Raw genomic sequence first — 19733 nt, 5'->3', positions numbered from 1 at the left:
TCAACTAGTATAAGAATCTATTAATGAGTCACCAATTTATATTATTTCCCTTCAGATTTTCACATGATACAAGCTGCTAGATTCCTATGAAACTTCAGTAGGTCCTACAATTAGGCGAGGACTATATGAGAAAAGGGAACTCCCATCAGATATTTTTTTTTCAGAGATGATGCTTATGCAAACCTAGATTCTTGATTGATCATGGAGCCATGATCGGTGGAACCCTCAACTACCTGTCTAACCTACCAATGAAGTATACACCCACTAATTGTTCATAGCATATCCATACAAAGTAGGAAGGAGCTCATCTTGAAACTTGCAGACCATTATCCGACATTTGATTTGTGGTGTAGAGGATAGATTATCATCATCTTCATGCCTTAAAGATGCGACTGAGATGGCAATTAGGTTTTAGCTTCTCTTGCACAATTCACACACCTGAAACATCTAGTACGCTTTGAGATTTATGCTCTTAAGTTCCATTCGAACTTGAAGAAATCACACCATCTTTGAGTTGCTGTAATAGACCCTGCAATGTCCTCTGTAGTGCATCAGCAACCAGCCTCAACCTCCCTTGGCTGATGTCCCCTGCAGGATTACCATTTGCATATTCTGCTGTTTTGGCCATTCTATTCTGGCAATTTTCCCAATCCTCGAGCCTTAACCAGCATGCTCTACCTCCGTGGCTTCCTTCCATTCCGCGAAAGGAAACATGGGCACTCTCCCCAAATGAGTATCGCAGTTTGACTGACACACAGTAAGGCAGCCAAGCAGCTCCACCCGCGGCATTCATGTGAGGTATATTAGCCAGGTCAAGTACAAAGGTAAGAGCAAAGTCTACCAGATTATGGGCGCGATCATGATGTATGTTGCTTTTTGCACAGGAAGAGGACTCCACATTTTCATCTGAAACAGAGCCAGAATGATTCTCCAAGCATAACTCGATACGAGACCTCTGGGCAGTAGCTATGTCTCCACCATGGGCCTGTGATAACCCTTTCTTCCAAGAAATTAGCTTCAGGAATTCTTTAAGAACCGAAACAGGCAATGTAAGAAGTGTGATGAATGAAGCGACTCTAGAAGCATCATAGGGCTCAGATGCAACCCGCCTGCTAAAGTAGTCACATATCTCGTTGATCTCTCCTTGAGCCAATTCTTCCTGAGCATTACTTTGATTTTGCTGCTGCTGCTGTTGGTGAAATCGTTTCACGCTCAGGACTTGCAGAAGAAGTTGAACTCTGTGCACACTGACAGCAAAGACGTAGCCTCTGTAAAAGGAGAAATAAATCCATTTAGTCAATCAAGCCAACTGCAAAAAAAATAAAATAAAATAAAATAATACAAATAAATAAGCTGGATAAGGAGGGAAAAATTAACTTTTTAGGCTGAGTTTACTAGGGTCAAAAAATAGGAGGGGGAGAAAGTAGAAAAAGTTGACAAAATATATTTTTGTTGCATTTTACCTCTCCTCCCTATCCTATCTTTCCACTCTAGAAAGCTAGACTAAATTATTTCAAATAGCATGATCTCGATTAAATTCATCAAGCTAACATTCCCTATCTTGTGGTCTAAAAAACATATCAATGCTAAACCCAGGGGAGAGGCTCATTTTATTGCATCATGGAAACAGTAGAGACAAATTAATTCAACCAGCTCAAACATTGCAGTATAAGGGAACAAGATTTCTTACCCGACAAAAAAGCGCAACGCAGGTTGCTCTTGATCTAAATTCAGAAGAGCCCCCTCATTTTCCTTTAAAATTGAACCTAGAATTTCTTTTAAGAGATCAGGCAACTGTGCAAACAACCACAAGACACCAAGATATTTGAGGATGCCACGCAGCACCTTCTTCAAAGCCGCAAGAGGGACCCAACCACCACCATAACCTCCATCATCTCCGAGTCCAATAAAAGCTGTGTTAAGCTCTCCCTTTACATGAACTGGGAAACCGGTACCTGGAGATATTCGTACCGTTGATATACCAGGAGCCAAGCCTGAAGAGGCTAGCATGGCACTACCAACTCGACTAATGCTAGCACCTACTTGATTTCCAAGAGCAGAACTTGGTCTTGAAATTCCAGCTCCAGTTGGAACACTTGCACGGTTGGCATTAGGTGCCAACTGCTGTGAGACTGAATTCACATTCGGATTGCTTGGACCCAATTGCATACCACTTTGTGATGCACCCGAAAAATTGGGCTCTAAAGCATTCAAGCCTTGAGCAACATGTTCCATAATGAATGGTCGAAACTGTGGACATGGCAATGATCCACCAGCTGCAGGTCCTCCTTTAGGAGGTGTTGCTGGTTGCAGCCAAAGTTGATCGCCAGCAAAGCAACGCATATCCACAGCAAACTTCTTCCGGTATATTATCCGAATCCAATACGGACCTCTCAATACAACTGAGACATCAAAAGGCAATAGAGAACTAGGAACAAGTCCTGGCCCTCCTCTACCGGCAGCAGATAAAACTGCAGCAGTTTGGAGGCTGTGACTACTAAGCTGGGCCATTAGTGTAGTGGTTGCAGGAGAACCAGATGAATGTTGGATTGAAGAGTTTGCTATCGAACCATGAGGTGAGACAAAATTGCCCTGCTTCTGTGCAAGGGAGTGGGCAGCTGTAACCACAGGAATACGAGCAGGACGTATCGCACCACAAAGAGCAAGTAAAGGACCAGCAGTAAGACGAATACAGTCCAAAAATGATGCAACTTCACCTCCATTTATGAAATCTTCCAGAAACTGTGTCGATGCAGTGAATTGCATTAAACATCTCATTGAACTTTATCATGCTATAAGGAATAATCATCTTATTGATGCAAAATGAAATACTTCAAATACTGCTCATTTTCATCTCCAACAGTTAACATCAACAACGAACTGAGGTAATGATATGAAATATGTAAGTAAAATTAAAGGTTTTTTTTCACAATGTACCAGCAAAGCAAACTGATTTTCCAAGAAAAGAATTCATCATATGCATGAAAAAGGTATACACTTCCAGTGAGAACCCATCAAGTGCATCATTATAAATCTTCATCAAAAGAGGCTATCTAAACTTGATCCAAATGCATAAATTTTAGGAGAGCATTTTCATGGCAAATAGCAGTTTGAGCCTTGAAATTTAATAGAAAAGGTTGAGGCAGCATTCCTCTACCCTTAATGTCTCTGTCCACGCAAGTTTCTGTATACTCATTTTGGTTTGAAAATAAGTTATTACAAGGATGTAATTTTGAGAAATACGTGCATACCTTAGTATGTGGCCAGAGCTGGTCAGGGGAAACATGCATTGTACAACCTTCCTTACAAGCTTCCCACTCGACAACAAAGTGGACTATAACAGGCATTGAACCGTAGCTAAACCATAGACTCATCAAACCAACTGCTTCGATTTTGAAGGTTTTCCTCATCTGTTCAGATAACTTATCTATTGCTTCACTGGTACCTTTAGTGTGTGTCTTTGAATCAGGAACTGTGTTGTCATCTGACCTATCATCAGTTCCCAAACCAATGAGTTTCCGCATCCCACGAGCAAATAATCGAGCATTTGAAAGCCGACGCAAATCTAACATGAGCCTCTGGATGCTATCATCTTCAACACTCTTATAACTCAACACAACGCCATCTGCGTCATAGTGAATGTGAGAATCAATCTCAGATGTATTGGCGATGCGTACACCAGAACCCCATGAAGTAGTAGCATTCCCTTTATGAAGTTCCCATAATTCCCTGAAATAAGAATCATTGATTTTCACATCCCAGCACATGGTTCCAGGTTTTCCAAGGCGCAAGCATATGTGCTGCCAAGAATCATCCCTGGCAAATGGCAACTTTAACCACAAGGTCGATGATGGAATTCTTAAGCCTACTTCTTCGACATAAGAAATATCAAGTGAAGCCATTTGGCTAGTTAGCTGAGCATGCTTAATACATAGAGAGCAGTGCCTGACAACATGTAGGAGGACAGAAACATACAGATTTGAAGGAGAAACGCCATTGATTGCTTCAGAAAGAAGATCCCCATATATATGTTCACTCTTTCTGCAAGATAATGGTGAAGAAACTAAAGCAGAGGATGGCTTACGAGCATCAGATAGTTCTGATAGTTTCCTCCTTTTATCCTGCAAACAACTTGCTTCTGTTCCATGAAAAGATGGACATGACTTAATAAAATCCAGCAGGGAGCGGGAGCGCTTTCTTCCCTTTTTCTCATGTTTGTGGGCATCATTGTAGTCTGAGGTATATGCTCCAGATTCTGGTGTTGGATCTACAAAACATGGATTAGGAATGCAAAAGGTTATACAATCATACAGTTTAAATAAAAGTCAATTGTTACATAAGAAAAGAATCAGTCACAGAAACATGAAACTTACAAGAATCAGTCCAATTCATTGAGTTAGCTCTAGTAACTTTTGAAGAACCAAGCAAGTTGCCAGTTGATGAGCTTTTTAAAATATTTGGAGTCGTACTGTGGGTAGAGAGTGGCAAGCCAGTTGTGCGAGTAGAAGGAATTGGTTGACCTGGCCCGTTCCCTTCAAGCATACTGAACTCTTTTGGTGGTTCATCTACAGATAGGTACTGACCAGCATCAGAAAAATATGGAGACTTAGAATGTATGTCTTGATCAGACCTGAAGGTTGACAATTTATGAATGGAAGGGAACCTAACCGTGCTTGAAGAGGAAAAGGAACTCGTAATATCATACGTAACTAAGCCTTTTATGTTGTGTGCCACATGAAGCAAATTAAACGAACCAGGAACTTTTGCAAGTTTATGAACTTGAGATTGTTGTAACTCTCCTTCCAAATTAGGTGGTGTAACTTTAGCACTTATGCCATGATAACTATTTGCATTTCCTATATTAGATAAAGAAGGCATGTTATGAGACAAGGCCAGCGGATTTGTTGAGGGCAAAGGGACTTTGTCAAACTCAAACACTTCGTCAACAACAGATGAAAAGCTGGATTGCACAAATCCAGGAAGCTGGAGAGTGGCTTCGGCTCTAAAATGATGTTCTCCAGCCTGATTAAAGGTGACAATATTCGATAAAGAATGAAGCTTCTCCCAGTCAAAAAGGCTGATATTCAGTTCGTCATCAACAATTTGCATTTGAGCAATATCAATTCTGTTACTACGTATTACTTTATTGGAATCATTGGATGAATTGGAGTTTCCATCTGAATCAGATCTAGATTCCAGTAAGATAAAAATAGGTTTAAAATCCTTCTCAACTTGCATCAACAAATAATAAGAATTTGCACACTGAGGAAACCCCATTAAAAGAGAATCTGATCCATCCAATATAGATTTGGGGATCTTTAAAGTTGTCAATGACTGATCATAAACCTGCAGGGCAGACCGCATTATTTAGCACAACATACAAGTTGTAGAGGTCCATAACATCTGTAAAGAAGACCAACAACATTACTGCAACATAAACTCAAGAAAATGAAGGTATTTGGAATGGGCTTTGTTTTTCTTTTAAGTAACTAGTGAAGGACAGAATTACAATTCAGTTCGTCACCTCCTTTTTTTCACAGCCTGCACAATTTCCTAGCTTTATGTTCCTAACCATAATTTGGCTTGAATACATCATAATGCCTAAACACATGCGGTAATCTAACTGTTTTATCTGAGGAACTACAGAAGTTGTAGAGTGCATTTTCTTTCTAATCACTTCTATAAAAGAATTGAAAGAGTACCTGTAGGCCCAAAAATCTCCCAGTTGATGCAAACAAATTGAGAATACTTTTTCTTTTTATACTTGTGAATACCTCCGTTGCACTAAGGCTTCCTTGGTTTAAAGCCACTTCAAAATCAACAAGTGTAGATGGTGAAAGTACATTCTTGGAAGCATGAAGAAGGAACCTGCCACTCCTGTGTTGCAATACAAGGTTGATACAAAAATTAGCTAGCAAGCTTTCAAAGATAATTCAGAAAGCATAAGTCAAACTGAGAAGAAAACCAAAATGTAAGACAGATTAGCAACTAAATGGGAGATATTGTTGTACAGTTTACACAATATTGCAAAGTTAAATATGCATTAATAGAATAGAAAATTGTTGGTACATTATTGTAGATGCAAATTGCAATAGCAGCTCAGGCAAAAAGCATGTGCGTAAATTGCTACTGTAAAATGATTGATATTGTTTGAAATTAGAATTTTGGTTATCATTAACAAAAAGAATTCCATGATCAACTGACATAGAAATTGGTGTCTCACCTAGAGACTTTTTTAGAATTCTGAACTCTGCATGAAGTTTTGGAAAATGAATTATGTGCACCCTCACTATACCATATAGATGAATGGATATCAGCAACTAATATCACAAACTATTTTTTGGAAATGATCCTTTTAGTCATGGGTCACATGCTAAACAGATGGAGCCTTTGATGCTATCATTTTGGAAGGCATCCACAATGCCAACATCACATAAATTTCCTCATGGAACCAAGAGATCTACGATTCAAGTAATTGTATTTATCACATTCAATATGATAAAAAAAAGTTAAAAAAAAAAAATTTAAAACCATGTTCCTAGCTGCACCTTAGTTGTTTCTATTTTCCAGATATGATAAGCAGTGTATGCCAACTATGTGGATTGGCTGTATGGATCTTCACCTGCCATTAAGCCATATGCAACAATAATTTGCTAGCAAATAGTAATTGTCCAAGACATCATATCATTAATTAAGCTAAATAGGATTCTATTTCCCCTTCATTTATCACTCTTATGAAACTCTAAATAATTCAGCTAATCTATGGAATTTACATCATCGTAACTTATTTTAAACTGGGGTTTCACCAAATTACTTCAAATATAAGCTAGAGTCTGCAGCCCCACTCAATACAGTACCCAATCTGTGTCTTATAAAAACCACAACAAAGTCAAATACAGCACCTAAACTCATATGATTTGCATTTAAACCCATTAAAACCACCTTCTCATTTGTGTCAAATCCCCAAGCTGCATCAAGTATGAAGATCTGGTGCTTGTCTAAATCCAAAGCTAGGCACAACCAGCCCACATAAGCACACACCTATTCATCTTCAGGCATATATCCTGCATTAGACATCACCTAAGCACTTAATCATCTTTGGTCATGTATCCAGCATTAGGCGTCACCTAAGCACTCAGTTTGGCTTAGGCAAGGCAAGAGGCATTCTTGATGGGGAAATACACCAGGAAAGAAAAATAAATAAAGTTAAAATTTTTAAAAAAAAACTAACAGAGAGAGAGAGAGAATAGTAGGGTCAAAACTCAGTTGAAATGGCAAACACAAAATGGGTTAAGCTAGGTAAGCCTTACAGACTCTCAGAGACTTGATTTCTTATTCTACATAGCAGCCAGAGAAATTGCCTCTCCAACCAGGATCCAGCAAGAAGGTACTACTCCTTCCTACACTGGTAAGGTCACCAAGGAACTTAATTTCTACCGGCATCAGCCCACAATTATGCATTCTCCTAAATCCATGAAATATTGAAAACTATACAAGTTATTGATTACTAGAGGTCTAGAGCCAAACTGACTAATCTCCGAACGGCAAGATTAATAGATCTGTAACATTTACTCTGTCAGGTACTACTGGATCAGGGGTGCTATGTCTGATACATTGATATAATAAACATTTGTCATGCATGATGATGTATTATCCAGAGCATGTCCCTTGATGTTCCACCTTAGACCTATCTGTCCCCATGTAGAAACCCAACCAAAATGGTTGTTCTGGTAAATGATTCTCAATAAAGATAATAGTCTGGAAGTGAACTGAACAGGAAATAAACAAACTTAAAGTATGATTCCTGAAATCTTTGAGTGAAAAATTAAATAACCTGATATTTATTCCAAGCGTAATAAATGACATCCCACAGGCTCGCACTTTCAGTACTTCATCCCCACAAGAGTCCTCAATACTAAAGCTTTCCCGCTGCAGAACATATTGGTAAAACATAATTATATTTTAATGAGAAAGAAAGCATAGAGCCCTCATATAAAAGTAAAAGACAAAAATTGAGGGCATGCTCACAGCATCAATTCATTTGTTGTTAAATAAAATGATACCAAACATAGTAACAAGGTAAAATGAACCATTTAAGGATCTTTAGTAAATAGGATACACTAAAAGACTATCCAGAAATTTTTTGACACAATAATCACATTGGTCTGTCAGATGGTAAGTTAAAAGTTTCACTTTTCATCTTAAACTACTTGTGCAAATATGAATAAGTTGAAAATCTGTACAATCAAGCATTGATATAACAATTAAGTTATCAAATTAAACTTTTGGGAGCAAAACATTACCATAGCCACATAAGTTTAGACCTTCGGCTTTCTATGTCATTCCAAGTAGAAAAAGAAAAAACACAAAAAAGTTGAACCATTAACAAAGAATAGAAGCATGTGGATGTATAACAAAAAATGCAGTGATGTACAACATGAAATGCCATTTAGCCGATAATCTATATCAACCATGCACCCTGTGGATGAATCCTATCTTGAGTTTTCATATGTTAAAAAAATCATGTTTAATTGTATTTGTGGGTTTAAAGTGCAAGATGCTATCATTAAAGTGTTGCTTGTAGGTTTCAAACATAGATTATAGAAGACAGGAATAAGGTCTTATACACACAATATAAAACAAAAAAAAAGGGTAGCCCGGTGCACGAAGCTCCCGCCGTGCGGGGTCCCGAGGAAGGATCCATTGTACGCAGCTTTACCCTGCTTTTTGCAAGAGGTTGTCTCCAGGATTTGAACCCGTGACCTTTTGGTCACAAAGCAACAACTTTACCATTGCGCCAAGGCTCCCCTTCCTTATACACACAATATGAGAAAGAAAAAAAATCTTGAAAAGTCAAATATCCTACTATATACCTTTGTCAAATCTGAATCCACATTTCCATCTTGCTTCAGCACAACATCACCCGAAGCTCGACAAATGTTGATACTTTTATTCAACTCCCTTTGGATTTCAAGTAGGCGTGTGTGCCTATTGCATGCAATAGCTCTCAGAAGAAGTTTCTCTACATCAATGCAACTTTGATCAAGAGAAAAGGTAGCTTCTTTCTCACTACAGGGATCCAATACAAACGAACTATGTAGACACTTAATTTGTGTATCTTGCCATGGTTCAATTTTGAGAAAGGGAGATGAACCAAAATCAGAACCACCAGAACCTTTATCAGCTTCTAACCAATAAATAATCTTCATGCCAGGAGTTTTTAGGCTAGTTGAATCAAGTTCACCATCTTGAATTAGTTGTGAAGTACCACTAGTCCCTCCTTGTCCTGTACTACCATCTGAAATAAGTTCAAAGCGTACAGCATCCTTCCACCTACCTTGACGTAGTACCTGAACTTGTCTGACAACAGTGTCCATAACAAGGGCAACACATAGTTCATGCAGAACCGTGTATAAAGTTGAGAAAGGATTTTCAGCAACAGCCATTCTGCGCTCAAGATCATCTCCAAGAGCATATCTCCGTGATTCTTCAAGCTTAACAAATCCATTTTTCTCTCCAACAAGCAACTCTAAGTGTAGTATCCTCCATAATGATAGATGACCACGATAACCCAAGGTCAGGTAAACCTTAAACTCACCATCCACATGGAGAACAGCAGTACCATTAGAAACAGTTACTTCAGTTATTTCTTTTGGAAGAACAACCTCCAAAAGTTTGGATCGGAGGATTGCATCCAATTTCTTTAAAGTAGGCTTTTGCTCATCTTCAGAAAGTGTACTCTGAATATTCAAATCTTCTATGCATTTTGGTAGCTTTTGATAACTCCCAGTGAGGAGGACCTCGATAGCAGATGGAACATCAAATACAGGAGCACGAGCATGTTGCAGCCCATCATGCATATAAAACAAAGAATCTGCTGTTTGGGTGAAACAAGTATCATGGCTGGAAAGAGTTCCTGCAAGTTGCTGGCAATATTGGATTAAGGGCGCCTGCACACACCAAAATACTTTTATGTTATACAAGAATGCAGTTTAAATGCCAACACTGCATCTTGATCCTGAAAGTTGAATGCTGAATCAAATTATCAAACATCAAACCAGTTCATTATATTTTACCTTCAAGCTAACACAAAAGATAAGCATTTGCATTTCTGATAGTTCATAGTTCAGTAATGAACTTAATACACCATGAATGCTAACAAATTGGGAGGAAAGATCAATCGATGATGTTCAAATAAAAAACAAAGGAATCAGCACCTTCTAAGAATCACATGACAACCTGTACCACTGAGCACAGCAATCCTTAGCTCAGTAAGACCAAACTTGATGATGAAACAAATAATTGTAAGATCAACCACAAAAGATGTAGTGTTGAACAACGTAAAACTTTCATCACCAAACTAACAAAATAAATATTGTTCCTCACAAATTTTCAAAAAAAAAAAAAAAGTGATTGCAATTATATCATCAACGAAAGCAATCAAATTTTTTTTAAAGCATCATTGTCCATCACAAGAAGGGGAGCCTTGGCGCAACGGTAAAATATATTTTAAAAAGACACCAAAAATATTTTTTAAAAAGACACTATTGTCCATCACAAGAAGGGGAGCCTTGGCGCAATTATATCATCATTGTCCATCATTGTCCATCAGCAGATTTGATTGACATAGCAGATCAGATAGCCAAGACACCAAAAATATTTTTTAAAAAGATAGGAAGAGAAGGATAAAGAAGACTGGTGCATTATAGGGGAATAGTGAACACTTACAACTCGACAGTGGACAATTCAGCTACAATGATTCTCGTAGGTATTTTCAATGATATCAAAACATCAATTGTTTCTTCTCAGGTGCCAATTAACACAAACAAGATTAAGCCCTTTTTTTCTTATCGCATCGTTGAGTAGAAAAGAACAGAAAATTGTGTCGGAGTGTAGAGTATCAGACTATATTACAAAGTTTATAGAATTCAAGTTCATACTAAAAATATGCCTGGAAGGGTAAAACACTCCACAAGATGAATTATGGTTCTTCTACTGAAGCATATCGGATTCTTAGACCACTAAATTCCCATGGTCTGAATAAACTTATTCGATAAACCTCCTTCGGACATCAAATCTTTCTGCTCCAGCTAGAGGCATAACATGGGAACCAGTACCGACTTGCAAGTAATTAAGAAATAAAACTTCTCTAAACTCTAAAAGATTTCATCCATAAACCCCAGGTGGAAAGCCAGCTTCTTGCAATCGGTAAAGAAGCAGAACAAGGGAAGCAAAGAAAAAAAAAAAGAGGAAGGAATGGCACCTGCTGGCACCACTTGGCGAGCACGTGGATTCGCAGCATACGCTGCTGCGTCTTCACGATGAACTTGAGAATGTCGATCTTCTTGACGGAGTCGGATCGCTGGTCCTCTACCTGCCGGTACCGGTCCACCAGCTCCTTGAGCGCGAGGTAGGAGGCATCCGTGGCCCTCCGCACGAGGGTGGAGAACTCCACAGTCTGCTGCCCCAACTCAGCCGCCATCACCCTCCAAGCTGTGAACCGGCGCCTCGCTCCTAGCCACCGGCGGGGGCGGGGGCGCCGCTAGGGTTTCGATCGCGCGCGCCCCGAGTCCGGTAAGTCGATTCGAACGCCGGAACCCGAGAGGGCCGACCTCGGCGCCCTGCGGCGAATTATGCGAGCCCCAATCTTAGCTTCGCGCCGTTCGAGGGCAGAGGGAGAGGCCAGAGCGGACAAATCGCAAGCGCGAGCGAGAGAATCAGCGCAGGAGAAATTAGAGAGAGGAAAGAGGTTATTTTAATTTTATAAATGGCCGAAAAGACTGGTCCACGTGGGATTCCCTGCCTTGCGGCGGTCCTATGATTCCTAATATTACCAGGCGTTTGATTGGAACTTCTGTGGGAACCACCAACGAACGAGCAGTAGGACGCCGCGGGTGTCGTTTATTGGAGTATCGAGTTTCAGTTGTCCACATCTGCTTTTCTGTCTCAATTTTCAGTTAAAATCTTGTATATATTCTGGTTGATGTTGTTGATTGAATTTAAAATGTTTAATTACTAGCTTTATTCAATGATTATTATGATATTATTACATCGTTCCTTTATTGATAAAAGGTATTAAATATGATGATAAAAGAGATAATATAATAAATAAAAATATATGTATAAATAAAACGATTATAAATTAGTAGGGTGAGCATTCGATTAATTCGATTAATTTGATATTAATTTTATATAAATTTTTTTTATTATTATTTTAAATAAATTTAATTAATTCAGTGTTAACTGAAATAACTAGTTCGATTAATTTCATTTTAATAAAATTTTGATTAACACGGAATTAACTAGTTCGGTTAATTCAATTTTAATAAAATTTTGATTTACATATATGACATTAACAGTTCGATTCCCAAAAGTTGGGAACTATATATTTAATTTCATCTTTTAAAACTTAATTAATGTTTAGCAATCACTACTATATATCGTTTTTGTTCTTTGACATGGTCAATAATTCAATATTTGTTCGAACACATTGCCACCTTCGTCGGGGTATGAGCCTGAGGCTTAAGGCGAGGCTTTGAGGAAGGAGAGTAGAGACGACGATGAGGTGGTGGAGAAGATTATTGAGAGCTGTACGACGATCAAGGACTGCGGCTGAACTCCGGTGCCGGGGAGTGGAGGAATGGAGATAATTTGACAGTTATATCTGTTAAATTTAGAAAAATTTCAATTTGGCACTCATTAAATTTTGTTAATGAACTAGTTAACATTGAATCTGAGACAATTAATTTAGTCCCATGAAAAATTTTCATCTATCTATTGACAAAGTAAATCGAAAAATACTCATGACAAATAGTCCAGAAATCTAGTAATCAATAGTTAACTAGCGTCTCATTTGAAAAAAAAATTTCTATAAATACAAATTGCATGAATACTTGGATGACAGCTTAATATTTTTCAGCTGCACCTTAACCCGAGATAATGTGACACTCATTAGAGGTCTTAGGGGACTAAAAATCGAAGGAGGTCTTTATTAAGTTGAAAATGATGAATAATACTAATCAAAATTATTTACTTGATAATCTAATTAATATTAAGCCCCATTAATTCTCTTATTAATTCCCTTCATAGCTATTCACCTTCTCTTGCAGAAACAACGTGGCCAATGAGATTATTCTTGCCTAATGTCCATAATTCTCGTATTTATTAAATTATCGTATCAATATTTTTTTGATTCACGTAGGAAATTTAAAAAATAATTATTATAACATGGTAATCAAGAAACTAATTTTTCTTTGCGGATGGCTTTGTATTTTGTTTTTTTCTTTTATTTTTTACGGTTGCTATTAATTACATATTAATAGATGAGGAATTTTTCAAACTGTAAAAAAGTGTATGTGATAGTTCAGGTCATCTATCTCAATAATTATGTGTTCTCGTATTTCCTCGTCAATCAGATGGGTCAGATCAAATCTTAAAGATATAATGCACATCACAAGGATATCATACACATCTCAAGGATGTCATGCCCGTTTGATCGACGATGAAATATAAAGACACATGATTATTGAGACGGAGGATCTAGAGGATTTGATCTGGTGTGGGCATTGTGGTGTGGTGTGGTGTGGTGTGTGCGGCGTAAAATTCTTAGGTGGCGTTTGGTTCTCTCCGTGGAATCGGAATGGGGAACTTGAGTATCATTTTTAAAAATAATGTTTGGTTAGTTCAATATTTTCAATGAATGAACCTAAATTTTCATTTTTACCCTTAAAGGAAAATAAGAAAAAAAATAAATGAAAGAGAAAGTTGAATGTGAGAGAAACATATGATAATAGAGAATGATGAGAGAGAAAGTGTGATAAGAAAGAATGAAAAAAGAGAAAGTGTGATGAGAGAAAATGAGGAGAGATAGCATGATAGGAGAGATTGAGAAGTAAAAAAGTATGATGAGAGAGAAAGAGTGATGGGAAAAAATAAAGAGAGAGAAAGTGTGATGAGAGAAAATAAGAGATTGAGGAGAGAAAGTATGATGAGAAAATGTGATGAGAGAAAAAGTGTAATGGGAAAAAATAAAGAGAGGGAAAATGTGACGAGAAAAAATGAAGAGAGAGAGTGTGATGGAAGAGAATGAAGAGAGAGAAAGTGTGATGAGAGAAATGTGGAAAGAGAGTATGGTAAGAGAGATTGAGAGGAGAGAAAATATGATGAGAGAGTATGTGTGATGAGAGAGAATACAGAGAGAAAATGGTAAAGAATGTGTGATGAGAGAGAATGAGGAGAGAGAAAGTGTGATGATAAAATGAGGTGAGAGAAAGTATGATAAGAGAAAATAAGGAGAGAGAGTGAAATGAAAGAAAAATTGAACAAATATACTAAGGGCGCGCTTGACTCAAGTTTTCATGTATAACCTTGGTTATATGATAACCAAGTAATCATATAACCAAGATTATGAGGAATAAAACATAATCAAATATTATTTGGTTCAACCTAGGTAATGCAACAAAAATATATTTGTTTGAAGGTTTTAATTAATAACCTAATTTAATATTTTACTATATTGCCCTTAATTACAAAATCAACTATATATTATTATTATTATTATTTTTAAACTTTACGTTTTTTATATTTTATATTTTTCATATTTTTCTTTATTTTTATGTGTTTTTTCCATTTTTTATTTTTTTAAAATTTTAAAGTTTTTTAATTTTTTTACGTATTTTATTTTTTTTGTTTTTAAATTTTTTTATGTTTTTATGTTTTTAAAATTTTTAATGTTTTTTTCTATTTTTTTATTTTTTATATATTTTTTAATTTTAAAATATTTTTTATTATTTTTTACATTTTTAATTTTTTTTTTGTTTTTTCTATTTTTATGTTTTTTTATTTTGTTCCATTTAAAATTATTTTTTACGAGTTTTTCTATTTTTTATAATTTTTTTATGTTTTTTATTTTTTTTAAGTTTTTTATTTTATTATTTTATTTTTTTCTTTACATTTTTCTTTTTTATCATATTTTTCTCTTATTCGAAGGTATTTTGGGTAAAAAAATTTCATTAACTCTGGAATTAAGAAAAACCTCAATTTTTCGAGGTTTTTCGATTTCAGGTTGCATGCTCCTTTTGCTGACTTGTCGGACATAGAATATTACTCGGGAATCATTGATTACCTAAAGCAAAAAGGATTTTCGTTGATAACCTTGGATGAATAATCAAAGTTATCAAGGATAACCCCCAACTAAACGCACACTAAGGGTATTTTCATCCCAAATTTAATTCTCATTCTCATTCCATCAAAATCCAAGGGAGAGGTGAGTTTCAACCATATACAAGTTTTTAGGTTTCATTCCAAAATCTTAATTTCATTCTCATCAACCAAATACAAGGTTTGGAAATGAATCCATTCTCTCATTCCCAAAACCTCTAAATCAAACGTCACCTTAATATATCAAACCTCTATAAAAAAAAAAATTAACCTATGAAGCATATAGTTGTGGAATTCTTCTGCGACCGTATGTTTTCCTTTTATTTTTTTTATGATTTTTTTGTTTATTTTATTTAGTTTGTGATATATCATTTAGAATTTTATTTTTAGAGTTTAAGTGTTGAATTATAGTATTAAATACATAAAAAAAATTCAAATCGAAAAAAAGTTTACGTGTGCATTGTTAGGATATGTAGAAAATTAGAGCAGGTGAATAGCTTTGATCGTTTCTTTAAATTTGATGGGCAACAAAATAACTTGAAGCAATCTCAATACCTTTGTTTTACTTGATCTCCACCTCCTTGAGGTGATTAATCCAAGGATTCAGCTCGCACGATCTCATTCACTATAAAATCCCTCTTTCTTAAAAACTTTTTAGAGACAAAAACAGTCTTGTACAAGTTGTTCTCACAAGAATAAAACACAAGCAACATCGAAAATGAATGAAAAATGAAAGCACGACACTTTACAATAACTTTTTTACTTGGGATGCTTGCCTGTCGCTTTGGATTGTCCTTTGGTGGTTAGATATACAACAACACTTCTCCTCAACACCCTCAAGAACTAGTGTGAATAACTTTTATTCAAATCTCGTGAAAACCCCTTTTCTATGGTTACTTCAATGTCTCATAATCGATTAGGCTTACCTCTAATCCATTATCACATCAGACAACCATTCAAAAACCTATAGAATGACTTTTTTTTTCAAACACCTAATTAGTGAATCTTACCAATCAATTATCCCTAATCGATTCCAAAGCTTTTTGTGTTGTCGTAAAAAGGCTTTCAATCGATTACCCTAATTGATTGGTTTGGCATTAATCGATTGTCCAATCGTTTCCAACACATTCTATGTTGTCACAACAAAACTCTCAATCGATTACCCTAATCGATTGGGTCATGCTGAATCGATTAGCCTTATCGATTCTATACTTTTATGTGCTTCGCGAAAACAACCCCAATCGATTAGACAATCATCCTAATCGATTAAAACAGTTCTCGATCAATTAGGCAATTACCTAATTGAATCAACACCTTCTGTTCGAATTGCATCTCCTGCCTGATTGAGTAGCACTATTTAATCAATTAAATCAATCGATTCGAGCACCAAAACTCTAAGATTCAGATTTAATGTTTGTCAATTAATTCCACTCTTGGCAATTGATTACTAACCCTAATTTAAGCATTTCCACTCTTGGCAATTGATTACTAACCCTAATTTAAGCATTTCCAAGGTTGAAATCACATTTTGCTTAATATCTGATTGATCTTAACCTACCAAGACTTCTATTTCATAACATCCAGTCATTCGTGACCTGTTGTGATTTCCCATTGCCTAGCATACAGTCAATCTTGATCTACCAAGTCTTTTTTTCCAAGTGTCTGAATAACTTTTGACCCACTTGAACTTTTCATCTCGTGTCAACTCCTTGTTAGACTTTCAATCACCAAGTGTCTGGTCAACTTTTGACCCACTTGTACTTTTCCTTTTCTTAGAAATGCTAGAGCTTCCATTATCTAGTTCCTAATGAGGTCTTCACTGTCCAGCCCCGCTAAGACTTCTACTATCTAATTTCCAACTAAGTCTTCACTGCTAGCCCCGCTAGGACTTCCATTATTAGGGTTGGGTTAACTACCCTTCTAATTAGAGTTGACACATGATAAGTGTGCAACTATCACTTGCGCAAATCAAATTAATTAATTTCTAATCTACCGAATCTTTTAACTTACATTAAAGTAGTATAGTAGAAGACTGGATCATCTCTCACGGAACTAATAGTAGGACGGTTGTTTTCAGACCAAATCGAATCAGGGGTTTGTTTTTGGAGATTTCAACACCTAATGCAATAAAGGAAATCTTAACTAACAAGCAATGATGAACTCATAACACAATGTCACTCTACACTACGGATAACACCATAAACATGCATAAATGAAGTTGATTATCAAACCTAGCTAACTATCGAAGACTACCCCTGCACTGTATTGTCACACTACGACACAAGATTCATCATTAATAAGCATAACATGAAACAAACACAATTAAGATGAAAATGCATAAGCAACAATCAAACAAAAGCAATTGACTAAACAAACTTAACAACAGTTAAACAAAATCTAATTATGCATTAAAACTAAACTTGTACCACATTGTCACTCTATGATACAAGATCAACAATCATATATAAATGAAACTAACAAAGTGCAATAACAAACAATCTATCATGCATCATAACATAACTATAGATCAAACACAAAAGTAAACTAACAACTAAACAAAAACACTTAACAAGAAAGTAAACTAAACTATCCAAATCACTCTTCCGTGATCAAACACCAATATAACTACCCTCTACCGTCATACAAAGGACACGGATTTAGAACCACCGGCCCAAGTGAACAGCAACTCAATGACTAACCTCTGATCAACTGGAAATTGGTACACAAACTGAGATTGAGGAGTCTTCTGCTTTTGCAATGCCATCCATAGAAGAAGACCTCCACAGTAACACAGTGTTGGATTCAGAAAGGTTTCCACCGAAGAAAAAGAAGAGCAATGAGGTCAACTTCACTTCTGTCAAAATTTGATACACACTGAATTTGCTGGAGTTCCTGCTTCCGTAACGCCATCCGCAGGAAGCTTCTAGTAGAATTAGTGTGGAATTTCATAAAGGACTCACCGGAGAAAAAGAAAGGACAGAGGACTTCCTCTGTGGAGTCCTCTGCATTCACAGCCACGTTTGCAAGAGATCCCCTTTGAGGAAGGGATGGAATAGGAATGTCTTCCTCCTGATGAAGAGCCCTGCCGAAGCTAACCACTCCGGTCGGAACCCTAGCTTGAAGCCGCCGCTTCTTCTTGAGAGATGAGAGGGTTCTCCACCACCGAAGAAGAACCCTTCCACCGTTAAAGAACCCTAAGATAGGTGGTCGCCTTCACAAAAGCCGTCGGAGATGTTGTCATCGTCGGATTGAAGAAGAATCGCAAGGAGAGGAGAATGGGGGTGTCAGGGAAGAAACGAGAGGAGAAGACGCGAACAGTGACAAAGAAAAAGCCTCGAGCCGATTCTTCATTGTGTCGCTGCGTGAATAAAAGGGAAATGAAGGGTTTTCCTCCTTTGATCTGAGTCGTTCGTTGTGGTATAAAAAAAGGTGAAACACTCGTTTCCAGTGCCCCTATCGTATCCGACCTAAGGCCATCACGAGGGAGGTAAATCGTAGCATCCGAGCGAGCATGTAACGGACAAAGTGTAATACGGAGATAGAGGATTTATAATGATCTGAGTCGTTCGTGCTTGTGAAGGAGATGGATAAAGATCTGGACATTTGATCTAGTTGATGAAGAGATGAGTGGTTCAGATCAAGTTGTCTTCTTGGTTGGATCCAATAATAGTCCATATCATTTCAGATTTGGATCAAGGCAGGATACTTACATCTTAATGAAGGAATAAGATCTTTCTTGATTTGGATCAACAGTTCATATTGATTCAGCTTGATCTCCTCCATTTTGTTAGGATCCTTCGTACGGAGGCTAGAGAGGGGGGTGTGAATAGCCGACCCCAAATCGTCGTTTCTTTCTACAAAACGTATTAGCGCAGCGGAAAATAAACACAGAAACGAAAGGGAAAGAAGACAAACCTCAAACAAAACGATGTAACGAGGTTCGGAGATAAACTCCTACTCCTCGGCGTGTCCGTAAGGTGGACGAAGCCTATCAATCCGTCGGTGGATGAGTCCCCGGAGAACCGGCTAATAAATGCTCCTTGTGGGTGGAGAAACCTCGCCACAGTACTTGTAACAACAAGAAAGGAGTACAAGGAAAGCAAGAAGCAAATACAAACAACAATATGAGTGCAACACTCGCTTGCCTTCTCTGTCGACCGGAGGCGATGAAGCAGCAACTTCACAACCCAACTGCAGCAGCTGATCGACGACTGGAAGCTCACGCGAAGCTTCGGAAGCGAGCTCAACAAAGCTCAGAACCTCAGAGCACAGGAACAAGAAGAAGCAAGAAGGAGGTACGCAGCAGCAGCCCTCCTTTTATAACCTGCGAAGAAAGCGAAGAAACACAGAAGAAATCTAGCCATTGTGTCGCAACGGCTAGTGCCTGGATCGGTCCGTGGACCGATCAGGCTCCATGTGGATCGGTCCACAGACCGATCCATTTCCTTGCCTTCGCTTCTGTTCCGTCTCTGATCGGTCCATGGACCGATCAGGGAACCTCCTGATCGGTCTACGGACCGATCAGGCTTCTCTTCTCCCGAACTTCTTTGCGCTTCCTGATCGTTGTCTGATCG

At 37.4% G+C, this 19733-nt stretch overlaps 1 protein-coding gene and 1 long non-coding RNA gene across 3 annotated transcripts; both read right to left on the bottom strand.

Moving 5' to 3' along the window:
* Nucleotides 1-20: 20 nt before the first annotated feature.
* Nucleotides 21-11728, bottom strand: LOC122033421 (mediator of RNA polymerase II transcription subunit 14-like). 2 transcript variants are annotated; one of them, XM_042592447.1, is made up of 9 exons: nucleotides 11264-11728; nucleotides 8874-9950; nucleotides 7835-7929; nucleotides 5703-5877; nucleotides 4669-5346; nucleotides 4374-4578; nucleotides 3252-4267; nucleotides 1691-2742; nucleotides 21-1268 (listed from the first exon to the last, which is right to left on the bottom strand). In XM_042592447.1, the coding sequence occupies exons 1-9, from the start codon at nucleotides 11480-11482 to the stop codon at nucleotides 473-475; spliced, it is 5313 nt and encodes a 1770-aa protein (XP_042448381.1). In that variant the 5' UTR covers nucleotides 11483-11728; the 3' UTR covers nucleotides 21-472. The 2 variants fall into 2 exon arrangements, with proteins under 2 accessions (XP_042448381.1, XP_042448372.1); XM_042592438.1 differs by having other exon boundaries at nucleotides 4374-5346.
* A 5817-nt stretch (nucleotides 11729-17545) lies between these two features.
* On the bottom strand, nucleotides 17546-18497 carry LOC122009905. The gene is made up of 2 exons (XR_006119701.1): nucleotides 18120-18497; nucleotides 17546-18013 (listed from the first exon to the last, which is right to left on the bottom strand). It is a non-coding gene; the product is annotated as an uncharacterized LOC122009905 (long non-coding RNA).
* Between the last annotated feature and the right edge of the window lie 1236 nt (nucleotides 18498-19733).

The sequence above is a fragment of the Zingiber officinale genome, chromosome 1A, assembly GCF_018446385.1.
Source record: "Zingiber officinale cultivar Zhangliang chromosome 1A, Zo_v1.1, whole genome shotgun sequence".
Classification (NCBI taxonomy): Eukaryota; Viridiplantae; Streptophyta; class Magnoliopsida; order Zingiberales; family Zingiberaceae; genus Zingiber; species Zingiber officinale.
The sequence above is the reverse complement of the archived record's forward strand: the minus strand, read 5'-3'. Positions and strand labels throughout refer to the sequence as shown.